At 50.4% G+C, this 27,093-nt stretch overlaps 11 protein-coding genes across 11 annotated transcripts; 5 read left to right on the top strand and 6 right to left on the bottom strand.

Annotated features, from left to right (window-relative positions):
• Positions 1-551: 551 nt before the first annotated feature.
• On the bottom strand, positions 552-2,253 carry BGZ61DRAFT_541021 (major facilitator superfamily domain-containing protein; the record flags this gene model as incomplete). Its single annotated transcript, XM_046254990.1, has 2 exons — positions 552-706; positions 765-2,253. The coding sequence occupies 2 exons, from the start codon at positions 2,251-2,253 to the stop codon at positions 552-554; spliced, it is 1,644 nt and encodes a 547-aa protein (XP_046094799.1).
• A 2,456-nt stretch (positions 2,254-4,709) lies between these two features.
• Positions 4,710-5,738, bottom strand: BGZ61DRAFT_372510 (enoyl-CoA hydratase/isomerase family protein; the record flags this gene model as incomplete). The annotated part of the gene is made up of 2 exons (XM_046242178.1): positions 4,710-5,331; positions 5,416-5,738. The coding sequence occupies 2 exons, from the start codon at positions 5,736-5,738 to the stop codon at positions 4,710-4,712; spliced, it is 945 nt and encodes a 314-aa protein (XP_046094798.1).
• Positions 5,739-6,156: 418 nt separating this feature from the next.
• BGZ61DRAFT_372482 (oxidoreductase) lies at positions 6,157-7,264 on the top strand (the record flags this gene model as incomplete). The annotated part of the gene is made up of 3 exons (XM_046242177.1): positions 6,157-6,211; positions 6,280-7,050; positions 7,146-7,264. 3 exons carry the CDS (start codon positions 6,157-6,159, stop codon positions 7,262-7,264), a joined length of 945 nt encoding a protein of 314 aa, XP_046094797.1.
• A 333-nt stretch (positions 7,265-7,597) lies between these two features.
• BGZ61DRAFT_500293 (fumarylacetoacetate hydrolase family protein) lies at positions 7,598-8,729 on the top strand (the record flags this gene model as incomplete). The annotated part of the gene is made up of 5 exons (XM_046251535.1): positions 7,598-7,768; positions 7,829-7,909; positions 7,956-8,087; positions 8,164-8,488; positions 8,575-8,729. The coding sequence occupies 5 exons, from the start codon at positions 7,598-7,600 to the stop codon at positions 8,727-8,729; spliced, it is 864 nt and encodes a 287-aa protein (XP_046094796.1).
• A 202-nt stretch (positions 8,730-8,931) lies between these two features.
• Positions 8,932-11,743, bottom strand: BGZ61DRAFT_541017 (uncharacterized protein; the record flags this gene model as incomplete). Its single annotated transcript, XM_046254989.1, has 9 exons — positions 8,932-9,145; positions 9,205-9,246; positions 9,325-9,797; positions 9,858-9,931; positions 9,993-10,056; positions 10,117-10,400; positions 10,466-10,663; positions 10,736-11,567; positions 11,654-11,743. 9 exons carry the CDS (start codon positions 11,741-11,743, stop codon positions 8,932-8,934), a joined length of 2,271 nt encoding a protein of 756 aa, XP_046094795.1.
• A 643-nt stretch (positions 11,744-12,386) lies between these two features.
• On the bottom strand, positions 12,387-14,088 carry BGZ61DRAFT_541016 (uncharacterized protein; the record flags this gene model as incomplete). The annotated part of the gene is made up of 7 exons (XM_046254988.1): positions 12,387-12,791; positions 12,856-13,023; positions 13,105-13,240; positions 13,326-13,535; positions 13,593-13,675; positions 13,749-13,948; positions 14,031-14,088. The coding sequence occupies 7 exons, from the start codon at positions 14,086-14,088 to the stop codon at positions 12,387-12,389; spliced, it is 1,260 nt and encodes a 419-aa protein (XP_046094794.1).
• A 444-nt stretch (positions 14,089-14,532) lies between these two features.
• Positions 14,533-15,508, top strand: BGZ61DRAFT_372580 (uncharacterized protein; the record flags this gene model as incomplete). Its single annotated transcript, XM_046242184.1, has 4 exons — positions 14,533-14,685; positions 14,752-14,991; positions 15,051-15,153; positions 15,213-15,508. 4 exons carry the CDS (start codon positions 14,533-14,535, stop codon positions 15,506-15,508), a joined length of 792 nt encoding a protein of 263 aa, XP_046094793.1.
• Positions 15,509-16,407: 899 nt separating this feature from the next.
• On the top strand, positions 16,408-18,042 carry BGZ61DRAFT_317155 (FAD binding domain-containing protein; the record flags this gene model as incomplete). The annotated part of the gene is made up of 1 exon (XM_046238886.1): positions 16,408-18,042. A coding segment is annotated over one exon (1,635 nt), but the record flags the coding sequence as incomplete, so codon positions are not given.
• A 500-nt stretch (positions 18,043-18,542) lies between these two features.
• On the bottom strand, positions 18,543-20,086 carry BGZ61DRAFT_510826 (uncharacterized protein). Its single transcript, XM_046252083.1, has 2 exons — positions 19,786-20,086; positions 18,543-19,640 (listed from the first exon to the last, which is right to left on the bottom strand). Exons 1-2 carry the CDS (start codon positions 19,891-19,893, stop codon positions 18,741-18,743), a joined length of 1,008 nt encoding a protein of 335 aa, XP_046094791.1. The 5' UTR covers positions 19,894-20,086; the 3' UTR covers positions 18,543-18,740.
• A 3,748-nt stretch (positions 20,087-23,834) lies between these two features.
• On the bottom strand, positions 23,835-24,927 carry BGZ61DRAFT_541011 (uncharacterized protein; the record flags this gene model as incomplete). Its single annotated transcript, XM_046254987.1, has 2 exons — positions 23,835-24,821; positions 24,886-24,927. The coding sequence occupies 2 exons, from the start codon at positions 24,925-24,927 to the stop codon at positions 23,835-23,837; spliced, it is 1,029 nt and encodes a 342-aa protein (XP_046094790.1).
• A 594-nt stretch (positions 24,928-25,521) lies between these two features.
• On the top strand, positions 25,522-26,448 carry BGZ61DRAFT_500289 (uncharacterized protein; the record flags this gene model as incomplete). Its single annotated transcript, XM_046251534.1, has 2 exons — positions 25,522-25,893; positions 26,023-26,448. The coding sequence occupies 2 exons, from the start codon at positions 25,522-25,524 to the stop codon at positions 26,446-26,448; spliced, it is 798 nt and encodes a 265-aa protein (XP_046094789.1).
• Between the last annotated feature and the right edge of the window lie 645 nt (positions 26,449-27,093).

Raw genomic sequence — 27,093 nt, 5'->3', positions numbered from 1 at the left:
AGTCGTGTATCAAGATTCCAGGCGCGTTTCTCGAATTGGGGTGCTTGTACTTCATACTCTCTAATAAATGCTTCCTAATCTACCCACGGCCATCTTTCAGTCTATAAATTGATGATAAAGTCTACGCCGTATGGTTAGGCATTATATCTCTTCTCAAGATAGGTTGATTACCTAGAATAGAGGTGTGAGCTCTAGGTAAGTTATCAGTTACTTTGGTTGCCAGACGGTCCGAAGACGTATCTCCTAGAAATAGGAAAACAACGAAGTCCTAGGTTCAATAGTATTCAGAGAATTGTATTTAGCAATTGAGATAGGATGGCTTTAACATTAAAACGGCAATCCGAAGGTACTGGCAATTCGATCATGCGCATAATCGCGAACTTGGCTTAGAATTATCCCACTACCTACACACCATTAAGGGTAACAGGCAGCATGAAAACCTCCAATGAATCAAGAGAAGATACAGTAGTAAAGACTGAGAAAAAGGCAAGGCAACAGATGTCGTTAACCCTGTCCTCAAGGTTGCATGCGGCATGCTAATCTGGACCTGTCTAAGCCGTCTTCTCGAGATCCTGTAAATTCTCCCTGTGAACCATCGTAGGCTGGATGTCTTCCTTCTCCGCTTGGTGTCTCACGATGTCCTCTTGCACTGCTGCATCGATGTGATCGTCAAAGCGAGACTTATCATCCCGGAAGAAGGCAGAAACTGAAAGAGTCAATACTTCGCGTTTTGGCGCGATGGGGCTTACGGCTTCAAAACTCACTGAAGATTCCAATACAGCTGAATGATGCGGCCGTTATCCAAGTATTTCGAAAAGCAATCGAGTAGGCGTTCTTGTAGGCCGTGAAGGCTGCGCCGATCATCTCTGTGTTCCCTTCAAGCACCTGGGCAACCAATTGCTGGCTCTGTGACTCAAAAGCCTCTATCACGGCCCCGATTTTGTCAAGCGGAAAGTCGAACGGTGCCAAAGCGGCAGCCACCTTGTTCCCCAAGTTTTTCTCGAGGGCACTGCTGAAGATGGCATTGTTAATTGCCATGCCAACAGCGCCGCCGATTCCTCTGGCTGAGACGACAAACCCACTGGTGATAGAAAGGAGTTCTGGTGGAGAGCTCATCTGAGCAGCGACCATGGAGTTGATGATGACGGTGCTTAGACCAATACCAGCAAACACCGGATAGCCCCAAGCGCAGCCTTTGGGGCTTGAGGGTGTCAAAGTAGCCATGAGGGCGTTGTAAAGAGTGATGAAGACAAATCCAATGACAAGAGAGTTTCGAAGTGACTTTGCGACGGTGGTGTAGATGCCTACGACTGGTGACATGAAGATGGTAACAATAAAGACGATCATGAACGGGGTACTCGCTATGAGCGTGTCGCTGTCGTAGAGAAGTGTGATCTCGCGGACCAGGTAGCTGTTGGTGGTGAAAAAGGAGAGGCCTTCCATGAACATGGCGAAGAGCGCGATGGCAAAGTTGCGATCTTTGAAAAGGGTGCGATTTATCAATCGCCCGCCTGTGCCACGCCATTCATAGATTCCGAAGCAGATCAGAAGTACAATGCCTACAACAAATGGAGCTGTGACATGTGCATCGTCCCATCCATAGGGGTTCGAGGACCAGGTTAAACCTATGCAAAAGAGTGTGAGTCCCACGGCCACAAAGACAAGCCCAATCCAGTCGAGACTTTTGAGCTTCTCCCAGTCATTCATGGTAGTTTGAAGTTCTCGAGGGGGTGGGCGGTAGCCAAAGAAGATACCCAGGTTACCAGCAGTGTATATGCCGCATGCAATGTACCAGAAGATGCGGTAGTTTTCCAGCTTGCCGCCACGCATGAGGAGGCCGGCCGTCAGCATAGCCAAGATGGAGCCGACGGCGGTAGCAAAGTTGATGGAGGCCTGGCCGGCCGAACGGTATTTTCGAGGCAGAACTTCTGATATAATGGCATAGAACGAGGACTGACACCCAAAGGCGATGCCGAAGATGCATTGTCCCGCAATCAGAGTGGCCACGTTGTTCGCCCGGGCAATAACCAGCGGCCCAACCGTGCCGCCAAGAGAGCATATGACAATGATCCATTTTCGTCCCCAGTAATCAGCCGCGTGACTCAACGGGATGTTCAAGGCCAGAGTAAAGATGGCGAGGATCTGTGGAAGCCAGCCTGCGAGGCCTATGTGTCCGAAGAAGAGGGTTGTTTGCACGGCAAGGAAGCCAGAGCCAATCAAGCCAAACAGCTGCGCAATACTGATAAAGTCCATGGCCTAGGAAAACAGTTACATGATTAGCTCCGATCGCGCATTCTGACCCGCGGTCGATGCGAGAATGGGAAGATACGCACCACCACCACCATCCATGTTTTCCATCCCAAGCGTGGACGCGGCTCCATAACTTCTTCTGTGTCTGGGTGCATCTTGCGAGTAGTGTAGTGGAACAATTCTGTAACGTTCCAAGTGGACGTCAATTTGAGGAGTTGCTGTGTTGAAGGTGAAAGTTGTGATGATCTCGCTGGCGTGGAACAATCTGGCATACGAAACTCGAAAGTCCGTCCTGGAAGGGGGTGGATCTCATTCCTCTCTTTTAATAACAGCTAAAGGAGGGGGTTCTGTCTAACCGTTTCTCGTCTGCTTGACTGCAAAGCACTACTCAAGGGACTCAACCTTGGCCCCTGTGATTGATAGTAGTCTCTAAACAACCAATCGTTGACTAGAACCCATCCCCGGAAGAGGTATGCGGCATCAGGGCCTAGACTAGCCGTCGGTCTCGATGTAACAGACTGCGCTTTGTGGAGGTGGCGTATCGCTTCCCCGCACTCAAGATGCAGCGAGGCCAGGGTTTGGTGGGGAACCATAGCGCGCCCAAGATCTGGGGAAGCTCCATGTCACGGACTTGTTGGGTGAGGCGTATGGAGCTGCTTAGGGATCGTAGGTCAAGGCCCCCCTGAAGGGAACTCGTCATCTCTCACGAGCGACACCCTGGCTGACACCACAAAGAGATTAGGCTGTCTAGTTTCACTTTACATCACATGTCGACTGCCTTCTCAACCACAGGGAGGTTGTCAGATGTAAGAATCGATTGCATACGCTGTGCCTGCTGATTACAACTGGCCTCATACTGATAGCCAAAGGATTCATGGGGGAGAGGAATTTGGTAGATTGGGCGGTATGACCACAGTCGGGAAGAATCTGTGGATCATGTGGCTTTCTACTTGTCTGACCTCAGAATCAAAACTTAGTAGTTCAGTAGCGTATAGGTGGTGGGAGCTGACTTGTTAATATGAGCATTCAAAGAGTCTAGGCTTACGCCCCAGATATCATACTCCCTAATCTCTATTAGGTACTTAATCTTACAGTAGAAGCCAAGTAGCTACAAGTGATTGCTTTGCACAAATACTGAGTTATAAAGCGTACTCAAAACAGAATAAGTACAGCTTCATAGATGAAATGTTAAAATATACACTCACTCACAGTACCAATACTAGTATAGTATACTACATAACATTATCTCCTGTAGCTAGCCCACGGAACAATACGATCCCAGCCACCACTATACGCCACCACTCGCACACCGCTTCACATCACCATTCTGGCAGTACCTAGCAAAAGCTGAGCGAGCCCTTAGCCGAAACTCTGGGGAGACCACGCGACCGCCTATCTGGTGCTCTGTGCATATTCCATCTACCCCTTGTATTATGAAGCGTAAGGACGATAAAATAATGGCTGGGTCCATGTGGTCTATACACCTAGAACGATACAATTTGCTGAAGGGCAGTTGCAGCTGGCAGCCACTTCACCATCCTACCACTTTCTTGTGAGAGATGAATAACGAAGACAGCATGAAGGTATTGTCAAGACTTCTACCCATAACATCATCAGGTTCTGCTCCACATTCCACTGAACTAACCCCCACAATAAATGTGCTCAACATAGATAATACCCATCGCGTGTCTGCCATAGTCATCAGGTGGAGAAGGTGAAAGCGCTAGTGTGGTCTAGGCTCGGTCCCCCGGAAGCCATCTTGACTTCCGGGGAATCCTGCAACCCCGGTTTACACATCCTTGTCTTGGACGTACCGACTTGAGTCCTGCGGGAACAGACAACGAAAACTGCGCATCCTAGTGGTTCATTGGAACAACCCTGGGATGTGGACTGCCTGGCAATCAGCCCCGGAACCATCACCAGCCCTCCCACGACATAATGGAAGGCGTAGCAAGTGTACCGAGTGTGGGGAACTCCACGGTACAAACTGAATCTCCTCGGAAGATGTCTTCGGTCTCGGCAACCGTCGCTATTACTACGGACAGTGAGTGAGGGAAGAAAAACACCGAATTATGCAGTGACATTTGCTCTGTGAGAAGTCCGGTGTATTTCCCCCCCAAGCAAGTCGCTGTAGTGTCATTGTCACAGTCTTGAATTCATCCCTGCGGGATTAGTAATCAGTTGTCAAACAACCCTCAGAGGTGCGAGAATTAACCTCCGGCGCAACTATCAACAATAACAGCACTACCAGATTCGTATCCAGTGAAACCAATGAGGAAGTGCGGCATGGGGTAATTACAGGGCACGTTCGATACAGACAGGCGTACATATCCCATTTTACTAGAGCGAAATATCACCTTTTCCAGCCTACAAGATGATTATCGTCAATGATTAGCTCAAGCTGAAGAATCCGATCCACCGATAGCATTGTAAACCACCTTGGAATTTGAATAACTTGATCACAGCTTAGCGTCAACTATTGGGCCTTTGTACCGCCTTGCTAGATCAATAGGCTGCCACCAAGGATACGTCTGTGGAACATCGCTCTCAACTGTCCCCTTGAACATGGCCTTTCTCTTTTCTAGGAAACTCTTGACTCCTTCAGTATTGTCCACCGACCCAAACAGCTCGTATATGATCCTCGAGTCAAGCAGGTGAGTTCCCTCGGCTGTCCCAGGGTTCCGCCACATCAACTCCCTATTCAACAGCCAGGACACGTTGCTGCAGTTGTCCACGAAGTCCTGAGCAATGGAAAGAGCTCTGGGAAGCACATCGCTGGCGTTCTGTAGCGTCTCACTAAAGAGACCCGAGAGGAGCTGGTGGGATGCAGGATATGTTGACCCCGTCGTGATGAGGTGCATCGCTCTCGACATGCCGATGAGTCGTGGGAGGAAGTAGGAAGACGCAGCTTCCATCACGAGGCCTCTTCTTCCGAAAACGAAGCCTATCTTGGCATCGCAGGGTGCCAGGCGAATGGCCATCGGCAGAGCCAGGGTGATGCCAATGCCGACTGCCGCGCCATTGAGGGCACCGATGACAGGCTTGCGACATCGATGAATGGCCAAGGCTGCACGTCCACCTCTGCGGCAATTGATTTGTGTCAGCAAGTCATTTATCATCCCACAAATCTGGGACATCTAGCGTAGGAAGGGTGCGAAGGCTTACGAATCTCGATGCTCGTTGACCTTCTCATCTGATTTCCGAAACATGGTCTCTAGGTCCGCTCCAGCGCAAAAGACATCGCCATGACCCGTGACAACCACACATTTGACTCTTTGATCCATATCCAAAAGTTTAAAAACATGTTCTAGCTCGTCTGTCATCCGTTCTGTGAAGGCATTTCGTCGGTCTGGACGATAGAGCTTCACCACTTGTATCGGTGTAACAACTGGGGAGTCCTGAGGATGGTTTTCAACTCTAATCTCTTTGAAATTGAGAGTCGAGTATGAATCCTCAACCACAGTATTTCTTACATCCGGAGAGCTCATTGGAGCAAGTAGTTGTGGACAGCTTGGCGCCTAAACGTCGTTGCGCGGAGTCGACTCAACGTCCTGCCGATGTAGGGACAAGACGCTTTCTGTTACTCGCCTGAGACGACTTATGCTGCTCTATATTCAGCCGATCGCCCGAATGCAATGGTGAGTATGTATTTAAATATCTGTCGTATAGGTTCCGGGCCTCGGGACCTACTCTTAGCTGCGGATCGTGGCTGTGCCGGCCCCAGAAATTAGATCCGATCCCTGGATCATTGAGATCGGAAGCATTCACAGTCCTCATCTTGATATAGCAGGGGGGACAAAGTTCATATAACGAAGGCCCAGCCTACGATGAATTGATCTATTGGTAGTCAGTCTACAGTGCAACGACAGGTTCACGTACATCCACCTCACATTCGACAAGCTTCTCATGGCTCAAGGCAAGGACAACTTCGTGAGCGATGTTTGGCGCGATGGCCTTTTCGGTATGACATGTTTCCTTTATTAATCATGCATTTAAAAGTAGCAAACATTGACTGATGCGAGCGTGAAGAGAACAAGGTTGTCTACTGCACCGGCGGAAACGGCACCATATGCTCTGCTCAGGTCAAGGCACTTGTGTACCTAGGCGCCAACGCTTGCATTGTTGGCCGTAACACGAACAAGTCAAAAGCAATGGCGCAAGAGATCGCGGCGGTGAGGTCTGGAGCCAGAGTCATAGGCTTGGGGGGAGTGGATGTGCGAGACGTCAAGGGGCTACAGGACGCAGCAGATCGTTGTGTAGAGGAACTGGGAAGTATTGACTATGTCATAGCTGGTGCTGCGGGGAATTTCCTTGCGCCAGTACGCGAGTTGAGTCCCAATGCCTTCAAGAGCGTCATCGACATTGATGTCCTCGGGTCGTATAATACGGTCAAAGCTACGCTCCCGCACCTGATCAGAAGCGCCTCCAAGAACAGTGTCAACCTCGTCAATGACATGAGCAGGTCTCAAAGTGCTGGTGGGAAAATCATTTTCATCTCAGCAACAATGCACTATACTGGCACACCACTGCAAGCACATGTCTGCGCGGCCAAGGCTGCTGTGGATGCCCTCGCACACGCAATTTGCATCGAGCAGGGGCCTCTGGGAGTCACGAGCAACGTCATTAGCCCCGGCCCAATTGCAGATACAGAAGGCACAAGTCGCTTGTTTACCGGAGAGAAACAAGCTCTCGTCAAGCAGATACCAGCCGGAAGATTGGGATCCATCAGAGACGTCGCTGATGCAACCATCTATCTTTTCAGCAACGCCGGGAACTATGTCAATGGCGAGGTGCTGGTCGGTAAGTTTGTTCTATAGGCTCCAACGCCTATTCCTGCATCTTCCTCGGGATTATTAGTCATGTAACGTAAGCTGACAGACGTGCTCGTCTCATAGTCGATGGCGGTGGATGGCATACCAATTTCCAACCTAGTGTTGGCTCATTTGTGTACCCCGATTTCTTGCTTGGCAGGGAGGCCGTCACTGGAGTGAAAGGACTGAAGGAGAAATTATAATGCATCTGTCACCAGCGCGAGGCGTCCCTTGTAAAATCAGTTAGCCTATCCTCCAGCTTTTCAGCGGTGATTCCCATTCTAGTAACTAGTTCTGTAGTACCTTGGGCGCTTGCCAATGATGGTCGCCCAGCGACGGGATTTGATCCGCGGAATACAAGGCCTCATTCGAAACCTTCCGTGGAAGACACCATGGACAGATTTGATGCTCAAGTAGCCAGGAGGGACAACATGAACAACACTTGACCAATTTATAACTGTCAGCAGCCCTCGCACAAAGAAAAATCAGCACAGATACGAAAAAAGATCAACTAAAGGCCGCTCACCAAACCAGCAATGGCCTTCTCTCGTCTTATCCGTTTTCAAATCGCCGGGGGTGAGGAAGTTTTCTTCGCCGACCTCGGTGCTGACGGTTCCGCCCCAGAAGACAACAGGCAACTTATGGCTTTCAAGTCTTTTGGAGATCTCGTTGCTAGAAATAACGGTTCAGTCGTTTCTGTGGGCAAGGTATCATAGAAACCAATCTCCTCTCCAGTTGCACCATCGAAACTCATGGTACAATGACAGCTCATGGCACCACTGCCGCAGCCGCAATTGCCCATCTACTGTGTTGGATTAAATTACAAATCTCATGCGGAGGAGTGCAAGGTATTGCCATATCCTCCCCAAGCATACGATTGCAGTGGCTGGCTAGAGTTCTAACACCTACCGGCTCTCAATATCCAAATCTCCACCTTTGTGGGGCAAGCCAGCGGCAGCATTGGCTGGTCCTGGTGAGACAATAGCGTTGAATGCATTCCAAGCATCCAGCTGGCCTGATTATGAGGCAAGTCATCCAGGGCCGACAACTCGTTGTCGAGTCTACTTCCTCTTGTGAGTAGGTCCCTAACCCGTGGCCTTAGGGTGAGCTGGTGTTTGTCTCCTCACGAGAGGTCAAAGACGTGACAGTTGAAGAGGCGTCAAACGCTATCGCTGGCTTTACCATAGGTAACGATCTATCATGCCGCAAGTTTCAGATGCCTGGGGAGGGGGGTGGACAATTCTTCTTTGCAAAGGCGTTTGACAAGTTCGCTCCCATGGGGCCAGTTCTCGTCAGTCCAGATTTATTTCGGGGACCAGAGAATGGAAGGATCACGACCAGTGTCAACGGTGAACTGCTGCAAGACGCACACCACAAAACCGATGCAATTTGGTCTTGCGCTGAGATCTTGAGCTTCATGAGCAATGGTAAGTTTGGCTTTGCGGTACGACGAGGCTAGTGATAGTGATAAAGGGTTCACTGTATTCGACTAACAATGATATTCTCTTAACAGGCACAACCATTCCAGCTGGGACGGCTGTGATGACTGGAACACCGGCTGGGATTGGTTTGCTGAAGAAGCCACCAAAGTTTCTGAAAGATGGAGATGTCATAGATATTGAGATTTCGGGTATTGGGAAGCTAACCAACAAGATTGTCTTTAGATAAAGAGGGGCTAAGGCCGCTGCTCATAGAGAACGAGAGAACCTGCATCGACTTTCAACGTTTCGTTTTAATCAATACAAAATTCCATGCCAATTACTCGTTCCTGCGATTGGCAAAAGAATCCTGCTCGACTACTACTGTCATGAACCACTCGCAGTAACTCGAACAGAGTCTACCAGTTGAAAGATCTTTGACAGCATACCCTTTATTTCCATACAACACTTTCTGCCGACAAGAGCATACTGTTGATGACATGCGTCAATGCAGGCCCTATCGCGCTGTCGGTGCTATCCCTGTCCAGGTGCATCTTGCCTGCTCGCAGGTGTTCCAGATCGGATCGTGCCGAGAAGGAGGATGGGTTTCTGGCGATGCTGCGATACAAAGTTGCTATAGCGGCCATGTAATTGTTCGTGTGAAAGCTGCAACAGAGTAGTTGGTACCAAATAACCGGAAAGGATTGTGGAAGTGAAATAAATACCAGATGACGAATATTTTCCTGCACCCCAAATCATTCATAGCTCTATGGATGCATCAGCATTAGGCACGAGAGATGATTTATAACCTCTCATTTCTCCATATTTAGATTGCTCTAACATACCCATTCAGACTTTTGATGAATGATCGTGCCGCTTCAACACAGAGTGTATCGCTCGCTTGAAGTCGCGCCGCCAGTTTCTCAGCATCAACTCCTGGAGTCAAGGCTGGCCGCAACGTGATGACTGCCCAGTGAATGGCCCGTAGCAGATTGAAGCACTCAAGATGTATCAACAATATATGCAGCCGAATGTCAGAAGATGACAAGTTTGGATAGCCAGGTCGGCAGGATGTGGGAAGACTATCCATCCATGCGGTAAGCTCTCGGTCTAGCTGAACAAGGGCCTCAATCCTTGAAGACCCATCGTTCCTGGAGTGCATGGCGTTACAGAAGCGATTCTGGACCTGGCCGAGCTGGCAAGTCCAGATATACACCAGTGACAAGGTGGGATACGACGGATCCGAGTGAACATCACTCTTTCCTTCGACAACCACCTCTCCATCATGCGCTGTATCCTCGACTCCCGGAGGCCGTCCCTGGGATAGTGAAAGATTTCTGAAACAATACACATGTCAGGTTCGGGACACGAGGCATACCACGCGAGGGGGATCAAGCATACGAGTCAAAGTTAAGCAGTATCCACCAGAGCCGTGACCGAAGACGTAGTTGGCTATCCGAAAGGTCAATTTCTTCAGGGATTTTCCGATGCAGGCCAAGAGATTGGGCTATACGGATAGCAATTCCGCAGAAGACCCATGCAATGCCGCATTTGCCAAAGTATATCTGGCGTACAACCTTAAGCCAGGACACGTGTTAGCAAATTCCATGCATGTTCGGGGAACGAGCTAGGCTAACGTGAAGCAGTAGAATCTGCAAGGATGTCTCGCATGGCATCCCTATACTTTCGTGTATCAAAGACCAAGCCTGTTCGTATGCAGCGGCAGCATACTTCTCATATGCCCTGGGGTTGTCTGAATCATGCTGCATGCAGAGCGCTCCTAGGGATTGCACCAGGTAGAACAGAGAGTAGTCGAGGACCCTCAACAGTGGCCTTTGTGCCGTATAAAACATGTCAGCCCGAGCCATAAAGGACTCCTCATCAAGAATCGGGTAAAAGGTGTTCAGGTTTCGAAAATAGGCTAAGTGATTCGGGACTGTTAGTGATTGGCTGGGAGACCCATAGGGACGTAGTTGATATGCTAACCATTGATCTGTTGCAAGGCTTCCGCACGAGGGGGCAACTTCCGTGACGACAGGTCACACAGAGATAAGAATCCCACTTCGTCGACATGAGGCCCTGCTTCGATCAAGAAGCTTAATGAACTAGCGTCCAAGGGAACACGCTGGCTGTCAAGCGCGTCTTTCAAACACAAGGCTAACGTTGCCCCTACCGAGCACAAGCCTAGCGGGTTTCAATCAATAACGTGTGAAGGTGGGCGGAGCAGCAGACGCGATACAGCGAGAGGGTACTTACCAATGTAGTTTGTCAAGGTCTGGTCTTTCCGAATAAAGACACCAGGAGGCAGCGACTGTTTTGAAGGGAAAACTTCATTGTCTCTCGTAGTTAACGACTCGATGGCGGATACTCTCCCGTTGGTTGAGTTTGCTATCGACTTTGGGGGAGAAGCAAACGAGGCTGCCGCTGAAGGCCCCTCCATGATGGGAATAGGGATCGCATCCGGTGGCATCTGACCCATCTCGAGCCTGTCGCTACCGTCCACACCACCCATCAGATGGGCATCCGTGTTGGCCATGTTGGTAAGCATTGTTCTGTCCAGTTCCCAGAAATTGGACGATACCCCGATGCCGAGCTGGCGTAGCACGTGTCCGAAGTCTTGTGACGCTTCATTCACGACATCGAATCCTTGATTCTCTGCCCACGGTAGCGCTGACAGGCTGTTTTGATTGTCGGGATGATGTCCGTTCAAGTCATTGTTGTCTATAGCACGGGTGATACTGCTGTTGTCCATATTGTTGTCCATATTGTTGCTGCCATCGTGATGGCCATGGGCATTGCTGTGGCTGCTGTTGACATTATTGTTGCTCGCGTCGTTGTCATTTTCGTCTTCTTCGTCATTGTCGGCCAAGGCAAAAAAGGCATCAGCGCTGGAGTTGACTGCAACATCTATGCTCGGCTCCTCCGGTGGTGTTGTGGCGGAGACCCCCCCTGAGACGGCGGCACTCGTTGCGTCTTGGTCGTTGTTCCTGACGATGATGGACCGTCTTCCAACGCGGTCTTTTGTGGTACATTCGGCGTTGTAGAGCTGGCAATTGAGACAGGGATATCGATTCGATGTGCATTTGAGCTGTAGTCAAGTCGTTAGAAGCTGTCACGGCTGAGGAAACACATCTTTAAAGCATTGCAGCGTGAAGGGGGGAGAGGGTTAGCTACCCTTTTCTTGCGACAGTAGTCACACGCCCTGGCTACTCGCGTCGCACGCTGTACTCGGCCACCAGTTGAAGGGGGTGATATTCCAGCCATTGTAGCTGGGCAATTTCCTACGTTTGCCAACGATGATCCGTCGTGGTGGTCGGGGCTATGTTAGCAGGCCGTAATTAGGGGCAAATGGGTGCCGCTGTCAGGATACGCAACGATGAAACGAGGAGAAGATGAGGAGGACAGAGCTCATCTGGATGAAACTGTACGGGGAGGGGGGACAGGGGACCAGGAAGACGGACGGGAGTTGGGAACCCCGAAACCCCCGAGTCAGACTAGGGAGACATGGGTAAGTACATGGGTCCCCCTCAGATGCGGGGGCGGGACGCGCTGTACCGAATGTGGCAAGCATCTTTCGTCTATTGACGAGTTAACTTAGTGCACTGGCCGCTGTTTTACTGCTGAGTTAGTAGGATTCACTGGGTTGTTAGGTCTAGTTACGGGGTACTCGGGTACTTTACGAATACATGGGTGCCAGCATCAGCCATAAATTCTGGGAAACCTTGCGTGGCACCCAGTCAACTTAGCTGTAGACAGCACTGCATAGCATGAGTATTGAAATACGTCGTTGAATAGAAGACATGCTACTAAAAGAGGTGCGCTATAGCTCTGCCAGGTGGGACCGCCTCGCCCCAAACTGCGTTGTGGCAGCTATGATACCCTGACGAATTGAACCATCTCCACCCCTCTACTCCTTGAGCACACCCATCGATCTCGCCAGTCGCTTCAACTCCCTCCCGTAGTCATTCCCATTTGGTAGTCTCTGCGTTGTGTGGATGTGGTATTTGGCAGGCTCCTTGTTAGTAAGGAACACGCCGGAGTGGTGGTCAAACTCCAAGATGAGAACCGGGCTCTGGATGCGATAATAAAAGGGGTCGTCTAAGCCGTAGCCCCCAATCCACGAAAAGTATGTTTCGGATGCCCACGATCGGATATGATTCAGACGCGCTTCCAAGGGCTGAGGAGGCAGGAGGATGAGGAATTCCGCAACCATGGACATGAGAAGCTCCTGCTGCTCGGGAGTCGTATCCGACATAAGCACTCCCTCGTATGCTATCACGCGGTTATCTTGGAAAGCACCAGCGAGATGCCTCTGGGTGGCAGGTCATTAGTCGCACATTTTGGCACAGCCAGTTAACGGAGGCGCAACACCATACCTGGTCGGCGGGATTCCAACGATCCTCTGGCATAGCCTGGTCGTGCATTCGCGCATATGTTTGCGCCTTCTGCTGAAGCTCAGGTGCCAGTGACCGCATCAAACTCAAGCCCAATTCCCCTTCCCTTGCACAGATCTGGACACCCTTGTCCGGGCCATCGTCGATGATCTAGATGCCAGTGTGAACCGATGAGCCCACTGCGGGAGAAACAATATCTGCAGTATTTCGCATGGGTGGTTATTCACTTACAAAAGGCTCAGCGCCGATAAAGACTGGTCCAATAACCATCTGGCCTCTCAAAACGGATACGTTAATGCATACGTGATGGCCAAAGAACATGTATCCCCAAGGCTGTGTCACTGACGGTTCCCCAAACAAAGTGAACCTGCGGGCAAGGACGACGGAAACGACGGTCAGATTAGATCGAACATGCTTTTAGGTCGAGGGCCGGGCAGTATTGGGCTTCTCACCAGTAACTGTATTCGTTCAGGATGGCTTGGCAGCCACAGATTTCACCCAAGAACTTATTGATCTTCATTGCTCCACGCAGTTTGGAAAAGCCAGCTTCGCTTAGGGATTGCCTCAAGAGCTCCATGATAAGCTCAACTTTTGCTGACGACAATTTCTCCAGGCGGACACCACACTGGAATATGACGAGTTCTGGATTACTCCATTTTCTGCTAAAGCAGGCTTGATGAGTTCTCTCTGATTGTGCTGTCAAGACAGTGGGAACTAACCAGTCATCAGAGTCCACGGGGCGAAGGGCTAACGTTTTCTCCTCCGGGCTGAGTGCGTCCACTATATTACGCGCAGCTGCGACCTTTTATGGTGTCAGAGGTGAGATGTAACCAACGGAACCATTATAGCCCGATCCTCCGTGTCTCACTACCTACCATGTTCTCCGTCGGTGCGCCCTCGTCTTGCAAGGCATAGAGGTCTTTTCTTTTCACACCGTTGTTCGTGACGCCGTAGAAAGGAGCGTCTAGATTCGCCTTCCATGTCTTCCATATCGGCTGGAAAAGATCGCTGGTGACGATCTTCTGGGAGTACGTGTAGGGGTCGCTGACGTCGAGGCCGTTGGATTGAGCCCAGTCTGCAAGCAAATAAATCAGGATCAAATCCCCCTCGCAGTTCAAAGGGGATGGGTGACAGTCCAAAGCGCAATTAGAACAAACCTCTTGCTGGTACAAATCTGTGATATTCATTCTGGGAATCGTTCGTGACAGAATCCATCTTGCTTGGAATGGAACTTAATCAAGTCTATGCGATGAACGACCTGGGTAATTAGAAGGAAGTCAAGAATCGTTTTCGCGGGGCGTGAGTAAGCACCCTGGACGGCGAATTCTGCCAAGATGCTCTAGAGCACCAGTAATAGCCATTGAGATCCGGAATGAAGTCCCTCCGGGATCATTTCCGGTAGAGACGCCGGAGCATCTTTTCCACGGAGCAAAGGACCACATGAACTAAACTGGTCAAGTGTTAGCTAAGTGCTTGGGCGGGGCGCATGTGGTTCCCCGGAACGATTCCAACCAGCATCATGCTGGTACCGTCGTCGATGACTTGACGGCCAGCCAGGTGTATCCAGAGTTATAAAATGTTACAGATGAAGTTGACCGTCTTCCTCGCGTGCTGTAATTATGTATTTGCATTCAATACAGCCGCTTTAAATTACGAATCATGGCCGCCCAACAAGACTTTAGCTCCAAGTACACCAACGCAAACCTCTCCGCGAACGCCGCACCCTACGATTCGGATCTGTTCGCCAATCTTGTCAAGCAGCTTGAGGATACGGACGGTGGGAGCATTAGCAAAGTAGCCTCGGCAATTGTAGTGAGAACCCCCCCACATTCATCCAGTGAGATCCTCTGGGACAATGATTGAGAGTTATCTCTGCAGGCAGTGGTCCTCTGCGCGCAAAAGCGCGGTGACGCCGTGGCTGGGCTCTTCAGAGATATTACCAGGATCCAGTCAGATCAGCGGAAGAAAGAATGCTTTATGTCACTCAGGCATGGCATTAGTCTTACCTGGCCATTCTTTGGACTACCCAACTCTATGCCTGCTTGTCTGGGATTAGTCAATGAACTCCGCCAAGATCACATCACTGTCCCTAGTCAAATTGATAGGTCAGTTGAGATAGTACTTGCCCAAGCATCCTCTGCTAATACGGTTGGAAATCCAGGCCTCTTCTCGGGGAGGCAGATTGGCTTGCCAAGGGATACGAAACTAACCGAGCCATCTACCACGCCGTGGGAAACGCAGAGGTCGGAAATATGATTGCTGAATATTTTCCAGAAATCTGTACGCCTGTCCTCAGCTCCATAACAATGGTCATTCAGGCAATACTGACCTGCCAATAGCATATATAGCCAACGCAGCGGTGTTTGGCTTCTTGATTGGTGGTTCTGAGAATATCCAGACGTTGCCATTGAGTGAACTGATTGTCGCAAGCGCCATCGCAGGAACAGGGGCAACACGACAGACTAAAAGTCATTTCAAGGGTTCACTAGGACTCGGGATCTCACCAGAGGCGCTGCAGGCGGTCTGGAGTGTGGTCAAAGAAGTTGCTGCTTGGAATAAATCTGCTCCGCTAGGAAAGGTTGATGTTTTAGAATTGGTAGAGGAAGTAAAAGCAAACTTGCAGTCTGCTAAATAGGCAAACACTTTTTTAGATTGGCTTGACTGAGACGTAATGCCTGTCAGTATTATAAAGATAGAAGGCCTAAGAAACGCGATGAGAGCCTAGCTAGCTAGCTTCAGGAACAGTTGCTTTGCGCCGATGAAAGAACGGTTAGACTATTATACTACCTGTGCAGAGAGTTTTGGCTGTTTCTGCTGTTTGAAGTATCATCATTGAGTATATTGTATAAAGTATACGCCTTGTATTTTAACCGCTCGTCTCACCCATTTCTTCGATTGCAAGCGACTAGTTTCAACATCTCCAGGACCTTTAATTGTCGGATGTCTTACTATTCGCCCAAATGCATGGCATACCACTTATGTAATGCCGCATGTTGTCTTTTACTAGGCAGCTAGATACCCCCGTGTGTTCCTACGCAGGAGGATGGAGTGTCTGTACAAGGACGAAACTAGCAAACATGGGCTCAAGATCGTGTTAAACACGTCTTGAAGCCCGTTCGCACGTGCTCGGTCGGCACATACCATGCCTATGTTCAGCGGGCCTTTCTCTGTCCAGAACTCCCGTTCCGCGTAGGTTCCCCGGAAAAGCCGAGCTCAGTAGAGTAGGATCCACCAGCTGGCGGACGTTACTACATCCGAGGAAACGCCCCGAGGACGATCTGCACCCCCGGATCTGTTGCGTGCTGGCTTGGGGTAGCTTGATCAAACTTCAGTCTCTGTGTCTTAGGCGAGATATGAAAAGCAGTTAGGATGGCATGGAACGCCGCTGCCAATGTCCTGTCAGGGGGCGCAATATCCATCCAACCTCAATCTCTTCTCCAGTTCACAGCTCACTCAGCAATGACAACTTCAAAGGTCCGTCAGTCAGGTCGCGCGACTTCAGCCAGTCAAACAAATCCGCCAGCTACTGTCCCCGTGGTTGTTGTCGGAGGCGGTCCTGCTGGCCTCTTTTCAGCCTATCTCCTTGCAAGGCAGGGCATCTCATCCGCCATCATCACTCGATATCCAACGAGGCTCGGTCAACCTAAAGCCCATGCTATCAATCCTCGAACTCTTGAAATCTTCAGGCAGGTGGGCCTTGACGTCAACAGGCTGCGAAGCATCGGCACATCACAAAAGGATGGGTTTTGGGTCCGCTTCAATCTAGGTCTGGCAGACCACGAGCTGGGTAAACTGCCGTATGAGCGACAGGACGATGCGGTAAAGGATGTTACTCCGGAGCCGCTTTTCAACATTTCCCAGCCTATCCTGGAAGAGTTTCTCGAGCAGGCAGCTATTTCGACTGGCCATGTCACGATCTATGCCCCTTGGGACTGGCAAGCTCTCGAAATTGACGCTGGCAAACCTGTATCTGTCATCCGAAGTCGCTTGGATTCTTCCAAAGTCCTTCAGATCACATCGGACTATATCATAGGGGCAGACGGCAGCGAGTCAACTGTTCGTTCGGCCATGGTCAACGTTCAATGGCACTCCCCAGACACGGTCGAGCGGCCAAAGCGCTTCTACTGTTCAATCCACGCATCTGGTGACCTGACCAAGGCCTACCACCACAGAGATAGGCGCGGTCAGTTATCCTTCTGCTTCCACCCGGAGCACAAGGCAGGGCTCGTCATATATCATCCAACCGAGTCCTGGGTGCACGCCCGGGTTATTAACCCTGTTCAAGAGCCTCTTGATAGTTTTACTGATGCCAGATGTGAAGAAGTGATCCGGCCCTGTGTCGGACCCGACGTGGATATCACGATCCAGTCGGTGAACCAATGGTACACTTGGGCACGAGTAGCAACCACCTACAGCGACCCAACTCACCGGGTCCATCTAGTTGGCGATGCCGCTCATTCCTTCCCTCCCCAGGGTGGCCTCGGGATCAACACGGGCATTGCTGACGTGCACAACCTGGTTTGGAAGGCGGGACTTCTTTTGCGCTCCAAGTCGGCCACGATGCCACCTTTGCTTGGTACCTATACTCAAGAACGTCGGCCAGTCGCCATTGCCAACTCTGTACAATCCGCACACAACGAAGACATTTGGGCCGAGTTCAATATGCGAGTGCACAAAGCGGTAGACCTCATCTCCAAGCACGGCGGTTCATTTGATGATGCCAAACTGAAGCAACATTTTGACCAGGATTTGGCTTTAAACAAGCAGCACTTTGATTCACTCGCCCTCCAGATTGGGTACATATACGACAATGCCCTAGACCCTACCAAAATCCGTACCGACTGTGGGTCGTACGATCCTTCGTCAGTTGTTGGCGCACGTCTACCACACGCATGGTTAGCTGACGGAAGGTCAACACTGGACTTGGTTCCTGAAAACGAGTTTGTCGTTTTCCACGCAGCGTCGAGCTACGCAGAAACTACCTACCAGTTCGGTGCCAGTCAGATTACTGTAAGATCTGTAGACGTGGTCAAAGCTGGGGCGCCCAAGTCATGGTTAGATATCATGAGGCTAGAAAGCGATGGTGCTGTTGTTGTGCGACCTGACCAGCACATACTCGCTCATGTCAGGGGCGTGAATGGAGCATTGGCGGCTATTGATCAATATCTCAAGGGTATCTGCTAGACTTTGTTTGGGGTTGTGTGAAGGTGCATAAAGCTGTCGTCCTTTCTTCACTTTAGCTGACCAGACCTCGCAGTGTTACTCAAATAGAAATATTAAGTGTGCTAGATCCAATAACTGTTTCCGCCATGCTCTTAACACTGTAACGTAGTTACCATGGTTGAGCACATTGTGCTACTGGACATGTTACTACTGCGTCCATTCTACTCATTTCGTCCTTCCCAGTCTGCTACCCTATACCTCACGTGTATGGAAATAGATTTCAACAGCAATGACGAGGCAATGCCAAATATCTCAATTACTAAAATATTTCCGAGCAGTGGATTGTGCCATATTACATCTGTGTGTCAGGTTGAAACAGTTGACATTAGCTATTGTCGTCCTCGAGATTCAGTCTAACCACAGGTCGAAGCATACAGGAGTTCATAGCTGAGTTAAAGTCTGTTGCAGGCCCATGGGGCAAAAGTCTATTGAGAGAAATTAAGATGGTCTAGTCTATGGGTGTTTCTATAATTTAGCTTAAGTTGCGGAGTAGGACTCTAGCATTGGCCCATGGCATACAGTACCACAAGTATCCGTATGCATCGCCATTCACATGCTACTCGCTGCTCACTGCTCCCTTTTTGGACGACAGACAAGAAAAGAAGGGACACTGACACGAGGCAATGTCTCGGTGTCTGGTGGAATTAGATCCTGACCATCTCGACCAGACCGAATCCGCGCTTCTGGCCAAGAAAACTGCCAGTCACAGTGATGAAGCCCTCGTACGCAGAATCAGAGTTGGTCATGGGTCCGTACATCTCTTGGTCATCACGGATAGACTTGACCACCAGATGGTCGCCGTTCTCAAAGTTGAGCTTCCAGGCCAGAGGGTAGACAATGCCGGACTTTGGCGAAGTCCACACATTGGACGCGTCAGGGGTCAAGGTGTATCCCATCACCGTGTTGCCGGTATCGCGACGAATAGTAACGAAATTGGCCGTGTCTTTGGAAGGCTCGGTAGAGTCATACGCCCAGACGCTCGCCTTGATATCGGTTCCGGGGAAGTTGAGCTGGAACCAAGTCCAATTCTGAGGGGAACCGTAGGAAAGCTGGCGGTCGTACCAGCTGAAAGAGTTCTTTGTATCCACAGCAACTGTCTTGCCGTCAAGGGTGAGGGTGCCGGTCGTCTTGGCCGCGGGGACTCCCCATTCGGTTGCGTTACGCGGCTTGGGTCCGAACGGAATGATACCAGAACCACCGTTGAATACAATCTTGCTCGTAGCTTCCCAGGTCAAGTCGAAAGAGAAAGAGGCATTGGTGGTGACCCAAGCGTTCATCTTGGACACATTATCGTCGGCGAGGGCCCGGAAACCATAAGTGTCAAAGTCTGCGTCCAGAGGAACAGAGCTGTCACTCAGCTTGTTGCCGACCCTCTCACAGTACTCGAGGTGAACCCAATACTTGAGGGCATCCAAGTCGAGAACAGATGATCGGCAGAGGTCATGCCAAGGAGTCATGACATGAGAAAGCGCCAGATACTGTTTGCCTTCTTCGCTGGTGATGTAGGAGCTTACCCACCAAGAAGTGCCGGTGGGGTCATCGTACTGGCTGTGAGTAAGATCGACGAGTGATGGAACGCGAGGCTTTTATCAGTTAGCAACGTAATACCAAAACGACAAATTACAAGGAGGTCAAAAGAAGACCGAAAAAAAAAGACGACGCCGTGGATCGTGCCAAAGGTTCACGTACATCTTGATACACAGTCGACTTTTCCGGCTTGAAGGTGTATTTGGCGCGAGCCAACACCGACGACACCAGGGTGGCAGAGAAAAGAATATGGGGCGCAAGTCTGACCATGATGGCTGGAAGTGTGAGAGGCAGTATCGAAGAGAGATGTAGGTATTGAAGAGGATACTGGTGTAGGACAGTTGTGAGTTGAAGCAATCGTATTGCTACTTATACTACACAATTCTAGCCGGGCTGGTTCATCGGGCATGCAAGCAACCTGATGTTCCGTGGAAACCAGGGTATTTCGAAGCCTGTATCCGCAGTGATGCTCCGACTCTCAGAGATCCGCATTAAGGTAAGGTAAGGACAGTCTCCGCTGACTCATCATGGTCTGGCGCCATGTGGCATGGTCCCGGGTTGTCGGTGACGCGAAACTTGTTTGTTAACCGAGTCATTCCAGTTCAACTGGGCTAGGGTTTCGTCTAGAGAACACCGTCTGGTTCGTCATCCGCTCGGAATATTCCGACCCAGCAAAAGGGCCTTCGTAGTCTAAGTAAGCGGCTGAGGGGTTTGACAGGCCCGCTTGCCTGGGTTGTCTGCTCCCGCCTTTGAGGCCTCGCCGAACCAGCATTACTTCCGCATTGTCCTAGCTATGAACTATTGAACTTTAATCTCCAACTACTATGCTTAGCTGGTAGTAAGGAGTGCGTAACACATATATCTCATGCCATCAGCTGCAGCCCGGTGATTAGGGGCTATTGGGCAATTTGTCCGGGTCCGGGCTATTTTGATGACAAAGACCTGTTACCACCAGCTGATAGATACGGTCCGATGAGCCCATATGGTGAGAATAATAACCCGGTATCCGTAGAGAGTCTTGTTTCCTGGCAGTGATGAGGAAACCCGTGCGCTGTTTTGCACGCGGACACAACAATACCGTAGAATCTCGAAAAATTCGTCCCTGGCTGTGGAGCCTCTGGTGGGCCAGATCCACCACCACTGTTTTTAATCAGCAATAAGAACAGGGATGCCATCCAACCTCCTCCCTCCACGCTCCTCGTGTGAGAGAATCGACAAGGGGACGGGCCCACCAGAGGCTCCACAGCCAGGGACGAATTTTTCGAGATTCTACGGTATCATCTCATCCGCTTACTCAGCTAGCTAATGACATCCCCCTGGTCTCTCTCTTCTCTTTTAGGTCAAAGATGGGCCACTGACCCCCCCTGGGGCCCACCCGCGCTGTGACGTCAAGTAGCGACCCTCTAGGATGATTCCGCGCCAGTTGTCCAAGAATCCATGCATTCATGGGTCTTCCGATACCTCAAGCAGTCACTGTGCCGATCAGACACTCTCAAGCAATACCGATTTCCTCATCAGGTTGATAATTGATTCTACCAAATAAGGGATTTCCCGGTGATCTGCCGGATCTGGTGATCCGCCGGATCACCGCCACTTCGCACACTCAACATCAATCGACAATTACTCAACAACCATGGCGCCGATTGATGAGGCCCTTGATTTCCTGAAATCGTCGGAATCAGTTAATTATGCTGAGACTGCACGGCGTTTCAATTGCGACGAGACGACCTTGCGACGCCGACATCAAGGCAAACAGCGGTCAAGACGAGATGCCGACAGTTTGTATAAGTCACGTCTGTCAAAACAACAAGAACGGGATCTTATCGCTTATATTCATAAGCTTTCATCGCGTGGCATTCCCCCTACCTTACCTATGATAAAGAACTTCGCCCAGGATATCGCCAAAATCGAGGTCGGAAAGGACTGGCCGTACAGCTTCGTTCGACGCAATCGTGATGAGTTAGGTTGTACATGGTTCGACGGGTTGGACATCGCGCGAAAGAGAGCCGATAATGCCTCTAGGTATAGGGCTTATTTTGAGCTTGTAAGCCAATGCACGAAGCTTCCCTTTCACAACTGACAGTGGAAGATCCGCACAAAAATCGAGAAATACAACATCCTACCCTGCAACACGTATAACGCGGATGAGAAAGGATTTCTCTTGGGTGTGATCAATCGAACGAAGAGAGTATTTTCCATTAACGTCAAAAAGCAAGGCAAATTGCTCGGTGCGTCGCAAGATGGTAATCGATCTTGGATTACGTTCCTGGCGTGCATCAGCCAGGACATGACATCGCTGCCCCCATTCCTCATCTATCAAGGCAAACCAGGACAAGTCCAGGACTCTTGGCTCAATGAATTTGACCCAGAACATCAATCAGCCTTCTTTACCACCTCAGAAACGGGGTGGACAAATCACGAGCTTGGAAAAGAGTGGCTCGTCGGTGTTTTCGATCGCTTTACTAAGGCAAAAGCTCGAAACGGTCGTGATTATCGCCTTCTCATTACCGACGGCCACTCTAGCCATGTTAATATGGACTTTCTGGAGTGGTGTGACCAGCACCGGATTATCGTTGCGGTGTTTCCCCCCCATTCCACGCATCGGCTGCAACCCTTGGACGTGTCGCTATTCAGCCCCCTTTCGACCGCATACTCAAATCAGCTTATCCAGTGGACAGCAAAAACACAAGGCCTTATTGGCCTATCGAAACGTGAGTTCTGGACTTTATTTTGGAACGCATTTGAGACTTCCTTCTCTTCCGAGAACATTGCGAGTGGGTGGAAACGGACTGGTCTCCTGCCTTTTGACCCAGAAGTGGTCCTATCGCAGATCACTGAGAAAAAAGATGATGATTCGAATACGGGTAGCGACTCGGCAGAATCACTAGCCCTTCAGCAACCTACGGCCCGAGATTTACGCCGACTTATTGACAAAGTAGTCGACAAATCCTCTATCGATGCTGACCGCAACAGCCGAAAGCTGAAGAACACCCTCGAAAGCCTGCAATCTGAGGTTGAACTGCTTCGATATGAGAATCAAGGACTCCGCGAGACAATTAGCCAAGAAAAGAAGCGCAGACAGCGCGGTAAAGCTCTGAAAGATCTGCTCTTTGATCGTACAGATCCAAATTCAGCTCAGGTGTTTAGCCCAGCAAAAGTCGCTCAAGCCCGCCTAAAGAAAGCGGCGATGGACGCCCAAAAGAAAGAGGAGGTTCTGCAGAAGGAATCGCAAAAGGCTCAGCGACAGCAGAAGGCGGCGGAGCAAAAAGCTCTCGCTCTGGAGAAGAGGAGGCAACGAGAGGCGGAAATAGAGAGAAAACGGCAGGTAAGGGAGGCCAGGCAGCAAGAGAAGGAGACCAATCGACAGATTCGACAAGAACTTAAGCGTCGCAATCTGGAAATGGCACATGAAATGCAACATGAACGACGGGTGGCTTCTGAAGGCCGCGAGAAGAGTCCGGACGTTCGAGACGAGATAATCGTCGCTCTTCCACTCATACCAGAGCCGCCGGTAGCATCACAGGCCCTAGATCTACCAAAAGACAACCGAAAAGGGAAGGCAGCGACCACTCCAATCCGTACCGCTCGTCCGAAAAGACCCTGTCTAGCTGTTGAGAGTGATCGGGAGATGGTAGTCGCATTTCGGGGTACCGGGCGGCCGCAGCGGAATAGCAAGCGACCACGATGGCTTGATGACTGCGAAATAGACTGAGACATATCTTATAGTTGCATTTTCATTATGTGTTTAATTTTGGAAGATTTGGGACTGCGGCTGTGGAGCTATTATAGATTGATGTCTGGAATGCAAGTAGGTGTAAGTCCGGCGAATCACCAGATCCGGCAGATCACCGGGAAATCCCTTAATACATGTTGTATCTTTTCTGGCTGTTTGTTGGCAGCATCTCTCTAAGTCCCTCTGGCCGGATTGACGTCTCTTCCTCTGGGAACCCGAACAGACATACAAGTATTCTCCATCTCCTTCTTGCGCTTCTGTATGAGGGAAGTCGATATTCTCTAGTCTATCTAATTCAAGCTAAGCTGCCGACCTCTCCGCAAGCCCTCGCCAACTGCCTGATGCCTAAGTTGGGTATTTCAACCTGATCCAATTTAACAGCTATAAAAATCAAGATCTACTCCACCATACACTTCACGCCTCGCTCCTGGCTGGGGTAGGGGCGACCGCCACTTAACTCGTAGTTACTACTTAATACTTAGAAGGATCCTGGTGGGACTACCTCGACTACTCCATAGCCAGTCACTGGCTGGCGGCCTCCATAAATGCCCTTTACCTCGATATATCCACCGTAAGCTGGAAATTCGCCTTCCGGGGAAACAAGCTCTTGGTCTTCCCTGACGCTCGACAGCTCGAGCTTTGTGCCATCCACCATGACCAAAGTCCAGTCAAGTGGATACACATTGCCTGACAGCTTGGAAGTGTATGTCCGGTTCGATGGCTCCAGAGAGACAATAGGAACCACCTTCTGTATGCCTCCATCTTCTCTGATGGTCGCGAATCCTTTCACTCCGTCCTTCGCTTTCCACCACCAGACAGACATGGGGATGTCGGTAGTGCCGGAGTTGAGGTGCAGTTGGAACCATGTCCAATCGAAAGGCGCTACTCCCCACTGTCGATCGTACCACGTCAAGGACTTGTCAGCATCGACAGTGACCTTGGCTCCGTCAATGACAATGTGACCCGAAACCACCTTTCCTGCCGGCATACTCCACTGGTTGACGGCTGGCACAGGCCCAGGCGGGGCATTCGGCAAAGGTCCAGTGAATCCTTGGAAGTGGCCAAGGCCGCCGTTGAGAATGGCGGGCGAAGATAGCGAAAATGTCAAATCGAACTCGGCACCTGGAACCGAGCTCCATGTGCGAATGTCTGACAAGGGGTCCTTGGGGTTCGTAGCTCTAAATCCGTAATCCGCGTACTGCGCGTCGAGACTGCCGCTGCTAGCAAAGGCCTTTGGGTCATGAGCAAAAAATTCGAACATTTTGTATCGCGATGGATCCGTGATGTCGAGAATCGACGCACGATACACTGTTTTTTCTTTGGGCCAGAAGGGCAGCGGCGCCATGACGTGGGAAAGAACAAGGTAGTCGTGGTTGTCAGACCCGTGGAGGAAGGCAGATGCCCAGAAAGAGCCCTCGACAGGGGATTCATGAGATTTGGCGAAGTCAACCGTGGCTGGAAGGGTCTGTTTCACATCTTCATATCAGCCTGTTGCATCCAACAGCACGGGCAGGACAGTACTAAGTTACCTCGGAGCCCAAACCGCCAGTCTCAGGGCGAAATTGTACCATTGTGGATAGTGAATGAAAAGGTGTGGGTGGGGTGGAAGCTGTATTGAACTGGTTGAGAGGGAAACTAAATGAGCAACGATGGGTTCTGCAACAAATCTAGGAGATGTGGCCGAGATGCGATTTAGTATTAGTACTTTTCATGCAGTAGCAAGGCCCTTGAAAGGCTCCACGGACCAAAACAGACACAATCCTCCATGGCCGGAAGAGGCGTGACGTGACGTCCAACGAACGGTCCAAGTGACGTCTCAAACATGAAGCCAGTTCAATTGTCTTTGGTCATGCCGACAAATGACAATGGGCCTCCATCCTTGGCTCCGTGGATGATGGCTTGTTCCATGGATCCCCGGAACGGAGCGGCTATGTAGCCCTGGAACGCCATTGCTCGGACCTAGAAAGTCTATGCAAGTCTCGGCTAGTGTCATGAGAGACCGAGCGAACGCGCGTCAATGCGATGTGGACAAACTTTACCTTGCCTAGCATGAGCTATAAATTCGCTGGATAGACACTGGAAGTCTGCCGTCTCTCGTCGCTCCATCAAGTCCTTCACTTCACCCCATCCCCATCCTCATTTCTCTATCTTACTCCTATAGCAAAATGTCAGCCTTCAAGAAGATCCCGAAGAGCATCTTGATCTTCGGGGCAGCCGGCCATGTCGGCCGTCCTCTCGCTGAGTTCTTGACTCGCGAGTCGCCTGCGACTACACTACACCTTGCGACAAGCAGTCCCGGGAAGCGAGAGCTACTTCAGCGTGCATTTCCTAACGCACATGTCGTCGATGCAGACTACAGTGACACTGCATCCCTCTCGCGCGCGCTCAAAGATATCGAAGGCGTCTTCGTTATCACACCAGGCGGCATGTCTGAAGCACCAGCAATGACCAATCTTGTATCCGCTCTCAAGGGGCAAACCAGCCTCATCCAAGTGATCCGCCTGGTTGGAGTTTTCCCAGAGCTGGCCCCGAGCCGAGTTCCGAGTAAATTGGGCCCAGGGAGTCTGCCCTACGAGCACCCCATCGCGAAACGCATTCTTGATGAAAGTGGCCTTCCAGTTACTTACATCAACTCTGGAGCTTCTTTCATTGACAACTTATGGCAGCAAATGGCGCCCGTCTTGTCGTCAAAGACCTTCATTTGGCCAGAACATCGGGTGCCTTTTATTGACCCTCGGGATATTGGTGAAGTTGCTGGGAGACTGTTCCTGTCAGATAATGCAAAACACATTGGCGCATTCCATACAATGAACAACGGTCAGGACTGGTTGACATTCCAAGAGGTTACTGGCATCCTCAGCGAGGTATTGGGAGAAGAAATCAGGTACGATGGAAGCTACGAAGCCTTTTCTGAGTTCTACGGTCCAAAGATGGGACCGCTCTCGGACCTCCTATGGAACTTCTTCAAGTTTGAGGAAGCAAATGAAGTCAACTGGGCTTTGAACAATTTTGTTGAGAGAACACTCGGGCGAAAGCCTACGAGCGTGAGGGATTGGATTGTAGAACATAAAGACAAACTTATGAAAAGATAGACAAATACAAGAGATGCTAGAGGGCCGGAATCCCAGTAGGCAAAGCTATGAGGCAAAGTGGGCGGGCTCACTTTGCTTCCAGCCGCCTTGCCACCTTTGGGGCTTTGGGCGAAGAAAGCCGCGCAGAAACTCCAACCTCAAGAGAGGGGTGCTAGAGATAAATTGGACCTTGAATGTGTACTTCAGAGATAGCTCAAACCAATATATCCCTTTCTTGTCTACTCATGGCAACCCCACATTATCTTCATGTTTTACGAGCTAGGAGGAGAGCCTCAGCGATGACAAAGTCACTTGACCAACTATTAGTACCAAATTCTCCAGCTTCAACGCTGCTGCTCCTTGTCGCTTGTTTTTGGCCAGTTAAAAAAAACCATACTTAACGTGCTATAGCGCTACTTCAATGGCTCCAAATCGTTGACCTGTGGGATACCCTCGTATCATCGAGGCTGAGAGGGGCGATTGTGTAGAGGGAGAAAGTGACATACAAGGACCAGAAGAGCGTGGCGGGGGGGAGCTTCAAGATGAGATATGATAGAAATACAGCTGATGCACCGGAAGCACCTTTCAATCAGATATTCAGCATGACTTTTGCTATGACTAGGCGAAAGAGTTAGAGCACTACGATACCAGTGCGGACTTGGCAAG

The sequence above is a fragment of the Ilyonectria robusta genome (assembly GCF_021365365.1).
Source record: "Ilyonectria robusta strain PMI_751 chromosome Unknown BGZ61scaffold_52, whole genome shotgun sequence".
NCBI classification, from domain to species: domain Eukaryota; kingdom Fungi; phylum Ascomycota; class Sordariomycetes; order Hypocreales; family Nectriaceae; genus Ilyonectria; species Ilyonectria robusta.
The sequence above is the reverse complement of the archived record's forward strand: the minus strand, read 5'-3'. Positions and strand labels throughout refer to the sequence as shown.